The 13,047-nt window shown below is 40.7% G+C and overlaps 1 protein-coding gene across 3 annotated transcripts in view; it reads right to left on the bottom strand.

The window, feature by feature from the left end:
• Window positions 1-13,047, bottom strand: part of abr (ABR activator of RhoGEF and GTPase) — a 137,337-nt gene that overhangs the window by 88,233 nt on the left and 36,057 nt on the right. The window contains exon 1 of one of the 3 annotated variants that reach the window (XM_053485940.1): window positions 11,804-11,995. The exons of the other annotated variants lie outside the window; for them this stretch is intronic. Within the exon in view, the coding sequence (XP_053341915.1) occupies window positions 11,804-11,864 (61 nt within the window). The 5' untranslated portion in view covers window positions 11,865-11,995. Of the gene's footprint in view, window positions 1-11,803; window positions 11,996-13,047 lie in introns of those variants that run through there. 3 annotated transcript variants of the gene reach the window in all.

The following is a 13,047-nucleotide window of genomic DNA, read 5'->3' on the forward strand; positions in this document are numbered from 1 at the left end:
CAGGGGGTGATTACTCGGAAACACGTAAAAGAGCGGCTGTGCCATTACCCACCAAGCTGATGAGGGGGTATATAGGGCAAATAATTCCTATTAGTTTATACTTTAAGGTGCAAGTAAATAGCAGTTTCTGGTATCAAAAACTACAAGGGAAATTTGTTTTAAATATACCGTAACTTTGAAAGATACCACTCTGAATCGACCAAGTGGGACGGCTGATGCTTTAACGAGGGACTGTGCATTTTGTTCCCCATCAGTTCCCTTGTGGTCACTGGCCAGGTCAAACTAATAATAAAATGACTTTGTCTTAAAATGACTCGAAACGGAAATGTCAAACAGGGACAGTGTTACAGTACAGGGTAAAGCAACACTTCTTGTTTAAATTTGGTGTCACAAATGTTAATGCTTAGCCATATTAGAAAATCTGCTGCATTGATATATAAACACCCCAACTGATACACAAAATACCGCGAAAGAAAATACTTAAATTGCGTAAAATTTTTAAGTTTACGATTGGTTTTATGCTTCTCTTACTATCGCTCTTTATCTGAATACATGATATATACAAATAATTTAGAGTATCTAATTAACCACGCATAAAAATCACAACACGTTTCAGACAACACTCCGAACATCAGAAGGGCGAAATGAAAGTAAGGAACTGCAGCGATTTTTCATGCGCAACGGTCCAGCTGGGAGTCCTGGGCAGACTGTTGATTCAATTCCATTTTTTCTAAAGGAGTTCTCCTGGAGGAAATAAAGAGCAGCGGCAAATACCAGTGCTGTGTTAGATTTACACAGAGATCTGTATATGGAAAGGTCCGTCTCTTTGTGGGGTTTTTTCCCCTCACTACACAAATTCATTTTCTCATCTACATTATGCTCCGAGCTGGAGGCAAAGCAGACTGTATGTAAATGTCTGAACAGAAAATGCGTCAGAGCGTTCCGTGCAATCTAACAAGTTCTATGGAATAGCGCTGTCTTTGTTGTTTCTAGATAACATAAGCTTAAGAAATAACATTTAACTTGTATACAACGTTTGGTTACAACAGAGTAATCTGATTGGAAGAGAGGCTTTCCACAACTGGAAAAAAATAGACGGTAATATCATTGTGATGTTTAATTATATGTATGACTACAGCTGCATCACAGCCATGCTGATATTCATCACAACAGTACTCCCGTTCGTGTAATATCGCTTAATTAAAAATAGTTGAAAAGGATAAAAAGATTGACAAGTATGGTTTTCTTTAAATTATTTTTAAAAAATGTCAGTTTTTAAAAACATGGCATTTGATTGCTAGAAAAAAGGCAGTGTAGGATTGGTCAGCCTGCTCCATCATCAATTAGGTCATTAATGCAGGATTTAGACACAGTTACAACTAGAACAAAACCTTTTGTTATTACTAATACGACTAATAATCAGCTAATACTGATCACAAGCTGAACGATAAACAAAAATAAAGCTGGTTTTGTAATCGTATTACACTGCTAAAACCAACTTTATCAACTGTAAGTGCTTTTCCACAGATATCACAAAGCAATCAGAATGTTGCAATCCAGGTCACAAGTCACACACATTTTATTTTATTATTACTCAAATTTGACATTTTTTATTAAAATAGTCATATAGTAATTCACAAACTTTAAGGACTAAATTTGATCAAATTACTTGTCTACGAAGACGTCTACAGATACTAAATATTTAGTAAGTAATATGAGTTCTGGTCTTGCATCCAAATATTCCACTTACTACAATTAAAAAGTCTTTTATCTACATGAAAATGTCATTTTATTGAGGTCAAAAACATCCGATATTAGAAAATTGTAGCACTTTTTCATTATTTACAGTATAGTGTGTTGAAATAGTTCAGGAGTGTTTCTCATTCATGAAAAAAAAATTAATAACCTGGTTAAAAATTTTGTTTGAAATCGGGTTAAAAATTTAGCTTTGGATACATAATAATACAGTAAGATGCTCTAGCAGATACAGTTAAACTGGTGAGGACTTTTCCCCTCATTCAGAGAGAGAGAAAATGAAAGTGAGACTGACAGATATTCTGCTTCAACATTCTCATTGATCACAAAAAATCAGCTTAAGGAGTGAGTGAAGCATTTGTTAATCTGAAGGTCAACAGAACGCTTAATGGAAAAAAGTGTGAGCTTTGACATTATTAATATGAAAAGACTGTTGAAATTCTCCTCGTTGGTCGGTCATAGATTGTTGATTAACTTTCTAGTAAGGCACAACTATGTTGTAGTGCAAAATTTAAAACCAATCACTAAAGTATTGCTTACTCAAATTAATTTCTTGTATGGTGGATGTTTCTTGTAATTTAAGATTAACAATAAACATATTTTGTTAATATAACTCTGCTAAGTGAAACCAAAAAATATGGTTCTGTGGAGAAGATTTTTTATTTTTATTTTTTTTCCTAATTATAAAAGGAATTTCCAGTGTCAGCAATTATCCTTATCAAAGTAAATGACATTAATACGTTTTAAGCTACTAAAAGGTAGATAATAACCAGAAATAGTGCAATTTTTACATTAAGTTTAACTATAAATAAAGGATAAAGGGCCTGGTTCTGCATATTGACATATTTCTATCACTTTCCAGACTTAAGCTTAAACCTCTTCACATGCTCACAAGTATTCAGAAAACAGCACAAAAAGCATGAGGAATATTTTGGGAAGTAATAAGTCATGCCTCTATCAATCCCTGCACCCACCTTACCCACACTGTTACCGTAGCAACAGCATTGCACATCCTACACGGCCAAATTAGCCCACTGCAATAAAGTAATGATATCTATTAAACGTATCAGTCTTAATTCAGCTATGAAAGACAAGTAAGGAGAGCCTCAATTAGTAGTTCTTCATTCTTCCGAGCCTGAATCAATTCGCCAATTTACATGACATACAAATTTATACAAACTCATTACCAAGGCTATCCAAACTATGATTAGGTTTTTAATTATAAACCAGCGCGGACATATCGGGTCACAATAGCGAATGGACAGTTTTATAAGATCTGATGTTCTTCCTTGCATTTATTCTTCTCCTGCTCAACAGCGAGCTGAGCGGAAATCTGGCGTATTGAAAGCTTTTCATTAGACAGATTTAATTAGGCTAATTAAGCAAATGGGAAAACATGGCAGGCAGTCAACAGGAATGCCAGTTTGATGAGTTAAGTAAAGTGGGCCAGCCTGGGGGGTAGGGAATTGAACAGATGCGAATGATGGACTGAGGTGAGCATTAACGCTTAAGAGGTGAATGATGTCATGGTTAAATGTGCAAAGGAGAATAGTTATCTATACAACATTACACAATCAATTTGATGAGCTTGTTTTAAAGCTGTTTAAGTAGGTATATAAATTATCAGAATTAACAGAATGCAGGTTCCTAAGCCTGGAGCCACAAACAGGAAACTGTCCATATATATTCAGGACCACAAGTGGCCACTGATACATCAAACTTACTAGTCAACCATCGAGCTATCACTGTTCCTGGTAATTTTTTCAGGTCTTACCAGCTTCTTAGCAGTGATTTGCTTCTTTATCTTGACAACTTTATAATGTCGAATCTACACAAGGTGACAGTAGCTTGAGCTAGCAAAATATGAAGAACTAAAGATATTAAGGACATTTATTTTAAAGAATGGTGAACAAAGACAGAATTGTGTTCTCGTTCAGAATTGCGTTCTTGCTCATATTCTTATCAGCGATAAATCCCAGCACAGGTAGAATAAATTCGTATATCACTTTGGAGAATCACCAGCCACATAAACGCACTTTTTTGCAAATTCAAAACGAATAGTGTGTATGAAAACAAATGCCAAAAACACACCAACAAAGCATATTTACTGCTATCGAGCTAACAAGCTAAACCTGGCGATTAAGTCACGCCCCCAGAGATGGACTAGATATGCTTGTGACGATCTTATCAAATCTTTATGACCATTTCCTTAAAAGAATTCCTATAGCATAGAGGGAGGAGTTCAGAAAAGCCCTGTTTGATATCAGGTGTACTTTTAGCCTTCAAAAGACGTCGTTGTTACCATTCGAACATGGTCATGGTCGCTGACTCAGGGCTAAGAAGTGACGGAATTAGAAGAGGGAATATGATTCCAAGCGATATATTGATAAATAACTTGGACAAATTTAGCAAAGAAAGTATTTATATTTATACACATGCCGATAGTGCATTAGCCTGAAACATCCCTAAATACATTATAGAGTAAGGTATTCCTGGCATAAAACAAAGCGAAAGTGTTTCCGACTGGTGAAGAATAAGGACGACTATATTCAGCTCTCAGCTTCCGACCTTATATTATTAGAACTATTGATTTATACATAATCTTAAGCTGATTAGTCTACAGTGTGACAGATTACTGCATTTCAAGCTTTTGTTTTGTGTCGAAAGCCGAACAGTAGTTGAAATGTCTTTTAGATCTTTCAAGAATATTTAATAATTTGATTTTGTTTTTTTATGCTAACACACCGAGATTTGTTATAAAAAGAGACACCCTAGTGAGTCACACCAAATGAAATAAATTAGTTAATCGGTTAGTTAGAACCCCTTAATTCCTACTCAAGTTCTGGTCGAGGTCATGCTAATCGATGTTTCGCCCATTCTGCTGAAAGCTCAACGTTAAAAATAAAACCACATTGCACACTGAGAGAAGCTTTAGACCTTGAAGGTTCAGACAGTTCAGGCTGATTTAATAAAGCTAATCTTACAATACATATTTATAAAACATTGCACACATCTATGCAAATCGCATACACACAAACAAAAGACAAGAAAGAATAAAAAGCACTGCTGATTTATTCTCCCCAGAAAGGTCAGATCAACAGAGGTGTGAGTAAAAACATACATCATGACATTTTTCAATGGTTGCTCATTCAGCCAACAAAAAGGTACCATTCATCAACCAGGGAGCAAAAAGGTACAGTCGTGAACTAAAAAAGTACTGTTCCTCAATCAAAGGCCAGAATGTCTAAATACGAAAAGGTACCATAATTGGGCTTTAAGTGTACTTTTTCTCATCCAGAGACAAAAATGTGTACAGTTACTGAGCCAAAAAGAAGCTGTTCCTCAATCAGACCCAAAAAGATACAGTTACTGAGCCAAAAAGGTAATGTTCCTTAACGATTTACCAAATGCGCTCAGGTACGGAGTCAAAAAAGTGCCATTTCTTTACCAGCAGGTATACCAAATGGGTCCACTTACTGGGAAAAAAAAAAAAAAAAAAAAAAAAGACCTCAACCAGATATCTAATGGATCTACTTACTGGGTCAAAAAGGTACAGTTCCTGTAACAAATGAAGTGCTATCTTTTTTTCTTTATGAATTACTTTCATGTTTTTTTTCAAACTTTCTCCCCCAATTCCCATCGTTTCTATGGCATTCTCCCATGAAGGTAATCACCAACCAAGCAGAGCGAAGGGTATCGGTGCTTCTTCCGAGACACAGGACAGCAACCGACCAAATTTTTTTCAAATTGCTTGGTCATGCACCATAAGGATTGGCAGACACAGTTGGGGGACAGCGGTATCTGTTCCTTCTGCTGCCATGAGCTGACAGACGACCATGATTGGCTAACGTCAACATGATTGATGTGCTAGAGTGCTAGAATGCCACCCATCGCTCCGCTAGAGAGGGAGCTCGGCCAATCAGCTCTCTCTAGGCTTCCTGGCTGTGGGAAGAGGGTCACAGAACCTTAAACTTGATCTAAGAATGATGATGACGAGCATGTTGCTGATGCACCATGCAGAATTCGGTGTTTCTGAACCAATGGGGTGCAGGTACTGGGCTAAAACAGTACCGCTTCTTAATAAAAGAACAAAGGTATTGTTCTTTTTAAATCAATCAGAGACCCAAAGGTACAGTTAGTGGCCAAGACATGTTTCTTAAAAGTAAAAATTCTAAAACTATAGCAGTTTCTTGGACAAATATGTTTTTTGGGAGGCTGTTTGCTTCTTTTTGGCTCGTTTTAAATTTATAGCCACAGTTCACTCCTACAGAACAATAAAAAAAAACCTCAAGGAGTCCCAGGGAAAGGCGGGATGAGAAGATAAAGCGAAAACATGAGACACCAAGATGTGTTTAACCAATTCCACTGTGGGAAGAGCTCCACTCAGGCTCCTACTAATGGATCCCCATCTCGCCACACCCCTCCCCTCCGTACATCCCTCCATCACTTCCACTCCACTGCTCTGAATGTGTAATCACCAAGTGACTTCCTGTTAAAATGCACACACATGAATGCTCCCATTGGCTGTCGCATGATGTGTGTGGGGTCTGTGATTGGGTGACTCCATGAGCGGAGTGTAAGGAGACCCCGGTTACAAGCCAAATGAGGGCAGGGCAGGGCAGTGCAAGGCAGGGCAGTGCAAGGCAGGACACAACACACACCCACACATACAGTACAAACTACAGCCAGTTAATCCACTGTGGACAAAGGAGTCTCAGTCAGCAACCTAAAGCGAGCAGGTTCAGACGAGCGCGCACACACACGGGTCATATTACCTCTGATTACTGATTAACTTGACCGTGAACTGGATGATGACTAGCTGTTGCCCAGCTAATAACTGGTCATGTGACAGGAAACAATGGGTTACATAAACCTTGTAAAGAGACTAAAACACAAAAGCACGGCTTCCAAAACATCTAAAACATCAATTTAACTTTAAAAACAAATAGTTCCTTAAAAATAGCGCTCGAAACGTTTTCAGTTCCGACGAGTTAATTTAAAGCACAGATTCAAAAGTTGGAATAGAGAGGTGGAGCTGGGATTGACCCTGGGAGGGTGTGGGTGTTTCCCAATTAGCTTCGGGAGAGTCACGCTGCTGCACTGCAGAACAATAATGCTAAAACGCGACGCAGGCAGGTGCATCTTATACACACACACACACACACAGAGTGAAAAACGCTTAAAACTCTCCCTCGCTGCTCGCTCGCGCACTCGGTGAACCCTCTCGATGAATCTTTTCGAAGCTGTTACATAAACGCCATCAGCCACCTCTGCACTCGTCCTTTCGTTCCCGCTCTCTCTTTTTCTTTCCCTCCCTTTCTCTCTCTGCATTTGAAATTGATCTTAAATTCAGCTTGTTTGTGTTTGTTGTTGTTTTTTTATTCTGGTTCTGCTCAAACGAGATGGTACACCCAGAGTACTTTCTGTACCCGTTTCTATAGTTACAGAGAAAAAGCGAGAGGAGAACTTGAACATGGCACGAAGCGAATGAAGGATGAAATACTGGTGGGATGGATAAGAGTGTATATTATGTCTGCCCACACACACACACACGCACGCACGCACGCCCACAAACACACGCACACACACAGCGAGCTTTAAAAAGAGTGTGGGTAACGTTTAAAGAAAGCATTTTACTCTTTCATGTATACGGACAAGCACAAAAAAAAACTTTGAAGGTTTATAAAGCACTAGTTTATAATTATAAGTACATAACAAAAATGCAATTTAAAAAATAAAAAAAAGTCCTAAAGAAATGTGACATTGCACTTGAGTTGAATGAAGATAAATCATTGTTGTCGTTGCCGTTGTTATATTACTGTTTCTGGTGTGTTTACATGCACAATAATATCCCACTAATAATCAGAAAAAAATGCATCATGTTGGGACAGATTTGGACGGATACTCTAAAAGAGGTGAAAGTTTCTTAAAGAGAATCGTTACTGGTGACGAGACACAAAATCGTCACTACGAGCCTGAGAGTAAACGACAGAGTCTGGAACGGAAACATCCTCAATCACCGCCCGAGAAAAAGTTCAAAAGTCAACCATCAGCTGGAAAATTTGTCAGCGCTTACAGTTTTTTGGGATTCTAAAGGGCCAGAAGTATTGGAACATCATCAGTAAAAAGTTTCAACAATCAGCAGTATTCATTATAGCAAGATATTTATTGAAGAGCTGAAGCCTAGGATTTCTATCCAAGGTTGTTCTGATCTTGCATGATGATGCCCGTCTGCACATTTCTGTGTTAAAGCATCCTCCCTATAGTCCTGATCTCGCTCCGTCTGGTTTTCACCTGTTTGGTCCCATAAAAGCAGCACTAAAGGATAAAGATTCACTTCTGATGAAGAAGTAAAGACAGCAGTGCATTCGTGGTTTGCAGCTCAGCCTAAAACATTTGTAAATAAGGCAGTACAAACGTGTATTGAGAATCAAGAAGATTATGTTAATTTAAAAGTTACTTAAATTAAAATTCTACAGCCAGAGTGTGGAGAGTTTTAGAATCAAACTTGTATTGTTATTATTGACGGTGCCGTGGTGCTGTTGGGTAGAGCAGTGTAGTTGTTGATGCAGCTGTAATTATTACTGCTCTATTGGTTATTATTATTATTATTACTGATAATGATGCTGCTGATCCATTTGTCCCTTTCGATTTGCAGAGATGCTTTTAGACTAAAGCGAATCTAACTAATAACATTTTAGTCTCAACTTAAATGGGTGTGGTCTCTTCCAGGATGACTCCACCCACACGCATGAGGACTCTCTGAACGGTGAATAAGGAAATGTCACATTATCACCCACCTATCCAGCTCACACATTCACACACAAATAGAGATGAAAAGCTGAGATTATATAAAACACACACTCTCAAAGAATTCACACGGGCAAATGAAACGGATTATTTCTGCACAAACAGCAATCAATTCTGAGCTCAGAGACAGAAACATTTACATTTCTGCAGCCGATTATAGATATCGATAGCACTCCGCCATGATACAGTTCAGCATCCTAAAGGCTGCTTCTTTATTAAGCACGAAAAACGCTTAATATTTAATCGATGGCTCATAAATATTGCAGAGGATTAGTGTTTTACAGAAAGGTCTCACCTCGGGGTCGGGGACGAGCAAAAATAAAACGAATATGTTAACAGTAACAGGCGCTGCCGTTATGGCCATAATGGCTGTGTTAATGTGCTTTCAGCCAATTAATGCTCATGTGAGGAGACCCTGATGGTGAGAGAAGAGGAAAGAGGTGCAGGAGACGTTACAAAGATGAAGTATTGTGGATGATGAGAGTTTTAGGACAGATACAGTATGCTGCTCATAGAATAACAAATATTTTATTCACTACTTATAAACACTGCTTGTCATGGGTTATACAGTATAATTAAAACACGAGTGTATATAACTCTGACTGCCCTAAGAACCACACCTCCTTCAGTGAGACTAACGGGCACAGAGAACATGACTTCTTTACTGAGAGTGACAGGTAGAGAGACCACGCCTCCTTCTTTAGGACTGACAGGTAGAGAGACCATGCCCCCTTCCTTAGGATTGACAGGTAGAGAGACCACGCCTCCTTCCTTAGGAATGACAGGTACAAAGACCATGTCTCCTTCAATCACAGCCTGTCAATCACACAGACCCCGCCTCCTTCACTGAGCCCGTCAATCACACAGACCCCGCCTCCTTCAATCACAGCCCGTCAATCACACAGACCCCGCCTCCTTCAATCACAGCCCGTCAATCACACAGACCCCGCCTCCTTCACTGAGCCTGTCAATCACACAGACCCCGCCTTCTTCACTGAGCCCGTCAATCACACAGACCCCGCCTCCTTAACTGAGCTTGTCAATCACACAGACCCCGCCTCCTTCACTAAGCCCATAATTTATCCAGACCCCGCCTCCTTCACCGAGCCTGTCAATCACACAGACCCCGCCTCCTTCACTAAGCCAGTCAATCACACAGACCCCGCCTCCTTTACTGAGCCCAACAGGCAAACAGACCACACCTTCATTGAGCCCGACAGACACTAAGACTCGGCCTCCTTCAATGAGCTCGACAGGCACACTGACCACACCTCCTTCACTAAGACTGACAGGTACAGATACCGTGCCTTTCACTTTGACTAACAGGCACAAAGGCCACGCCTCTTTTATAAGTGCTGGTAAGCACCGACAGACCACCAGAAGCTATTGCTCTGAACTCAATGGAGGCGGAGGGGGTTTCCCACTCACCTGTAGTATCTGGCCATTCTGGATTCCGCCATGCTTGCGGTAAACACATGGGCGTGTCTATAACAGGGATGTAAACATAACTAAGAAGTCTTTCAATTCTTCAAACGCAAATACTACATTTGGTCACGTTGGTTTGACCATTGGTGGATTGTGCTCGTAGCAACGTCTGCATCATCTCCAATAATATGTAGTAATCATGATTAGATCTCAAAGCTTAATTAAAGATTGGGGGGGGGGGGTCGCCTGCTGGGGAACCTCCTTCTTTATATGCATTAAACCAGACTTGGCTCTCTCACACATCTAACAGACACACACTCATAGATGTGGTGGTGGTGTGAAATTGGGCAGAGGGAGGAGTGTTTGTAAAGGATTAAGCCCATCCCTGGTCAACAGCTTTTCTCCCCCCTCTTGCAGTTTTCCTGCCTTGATGCGTTTCCGGAACACTTTGTACCTTTCGGCACCTTTACAGCTCTTTGCACTGACGTGACCTGGACCCTGTCCAGAAAGAAGTCCTAAATAAGGTCACGTGACCGTCTGCAGGAATAAACAGAGCTGAGCGAGGCAAGAAACACTATGTTCCCTGGAGGGAGAAAGAAAAAAAAAAGCGATGACGACTTAACTCCGAGAGCCAGATGATGAATACAGCAGCCATAAGAGAGATGATAGATCAGAATCACAACACTATATCAGCGCACACACACTCACACACACACATATATATTAGTGTTTCCATAGGAACTGCTTTCATAGGAAGTTGTATAAAACTAAGCTTGTTAACTCAAGAACACAGACTACACACTTTGCTGTATTGAAGAGGAAACAAATACGTCGCTCTTATCGCTAGCATCATTTGGATAGATTGTTTTGAGACGTCCAAGTTTAGCTCACATGAAGCGATAACGCACAAAAGTCGAGAAACGTCCGTGTAATTCCGTCTACTTCCGATCTAAAACAAAGCCAGCAGTCGCGTTTTTATAGGCCGTCTGCAGTATCATCAAAGACTTGAAGCTTCTACAACGCAAGCAAAAAAAAAAAAAAAAAAAAAAAAAAAACTCAACTAGCGATTTGTTGAGAGATCAAGGAATGGCATACCCGCAATCACTGGTGTCCATGAGTTGTGCAAGCGGAAGGGGCGGATAGCGCTTTCAACCAAGAGTGTTACTCTACCCAAGGTTGCGAGAGCAATAGTTTGAAAAGATGGGGTCAGCTGATGTCAAATGTCTCGGACAATAGACTTCAACGTCCCAGGTTGGTAGTTGTCGCCTTGATAGTGGACAGTCCTAACCGAGAGACGAGCGGAAACTGGCTCCGAAAGAAAATCAGAAAGAAAATCAGAATAAAGAATAATAACGTGATTTGTTTTTAAGAAACATACGTTTGCTTGGTGTTGATGAACTGCTAAGAGCATGTAAGAGCGATGAAATACTTCAGGATGTTCTGAATGTAACTACAGTATGACAAGTCAAAGAATGCATGTTACACAACAGTTACAACAAAAAAATGTAAATATTTAACGAGAAAACAGACTAAATTTGTTCGGATAATGATAGAATGACGAGAAATGTTAAAAAAACGGTAATTTTAATACATACCGTAATATTTATATGTAATATATTTGTCGTTATCGTCTCTACACTGACTGAGTTTATATTAATCTACATAACACTCTCGGACATCACTCTACAGCACTAGAGCGGAGTTTAAGAGAAAAAAATAAGGCAGAGAGAGAGAGAGAAAGAGAGATTGATGAGATACGAAGGATGAAAAGAGAGAGAGAGAGAGAGAGAGAGGAAGGAAGTGCGATACGTACTGCTGTAGAGTGTGTCGATCCAGGAGAGCCTGGGCAGCCCGTGAGAGCTCAGGCGCTCCATTCCTCCTCCCGCCGACTCCTCCAGGGCTTCACGATTCCTCCTTCCCTCGCTCGGATTCACTGAACCTCGCTCCTCGCGTCGCGCGCTCGGGGATGGAGGGAAGCCGTGAGCGAGGATGGAGGAGACGGGAAGGGAAGGGCCGTGTGTGTGTGTGTGTGTGTGTGTATGTGTGTATAAACGCTTGCTCTCATTCACACTAGCGCGAGCGACTCAAGCGCACTAGCTGGCGACCGTTGCTAAGGAGGACCGTTATGCTCCTCCCCTTTCCATCCCTCTCCCTCTCTCTCTCTCACTCCAAACACTTATTCATTCTCTCTTCTGCTTGATAGTCATTCACCTGTTTTCTGCTTCCACACACACACACACACACACACACAGTGACTTGTTTCCCTATAAAGTCCATTTGTGTTAAAAACAGCAAAAAGAAGGATGTGGGAGTTGAGACATCATTAAAGTGGTACATTAGAGGCAGCCTCACACACACACACACACACACACACACAAGGCAGACTACATTAGCCCTGAGCCCCTCTGGGATATAAGTGCTATGCTAATACTTCTCCCCCATCTCTCTTTCTATCTCACACACACACACACACACACACAGTCTGATGTTCTGATGCGTGTGGTTTACTGTACGTCGAGAGTCGACTTATCTCGTAATGACTTCAGACAGACACACACACACACACACACACACACACACACACAACCACAAACATCAGTCCAAGGAAGTGGAACCGGAGCAGTTCCGGTCTACGAACATCTGTCCATCGATCCGAGGTCATGCCTTTACTTACTGTTACAGGATCCACACACACACACACACACACACACACACACACACACACACACACACACAGTCTGATGTTCTGATGCGTGTGGTTTACTGTACGTCGAGAGTCGACTTATCTCGTAATGACTTCAGACAGACACACACACACACACACACACACACACAACCACAAACATCAGTCCAAGGAAGTGGAACCGGAGCAGTTCCGGTCTACGAACATCTGTCCATCGATCCGAGGTCATGCCTTTACTTACTGTTACAGGATCCACACACACACACACACACACACACACACACACACACACACACACACAGAGACAGAGAGAGAGAGAGAGAGAAACATACTGTTTTCGCAAACTGGTAAAACAAACGCCTCTGTTCTAATGC

The sequence above is a fragment of the Clarias gariepinus genome, chromosome 24 (assembly GCF_024256425.1).
Source record: "Clarias gariepinus isolate MV-2021 ecotype Netherlands chromosome 24, CGAR_prim_01v2, whole genome shotgun sequence".
In the NCBI taxonomy this organism is placed as follows: domain Eukaryota; kingdom Metazoa; phylum Chordata; class Actinopteri; order Siluriformes; family Clariidae; genus Clarias; species Clarias gariepinus.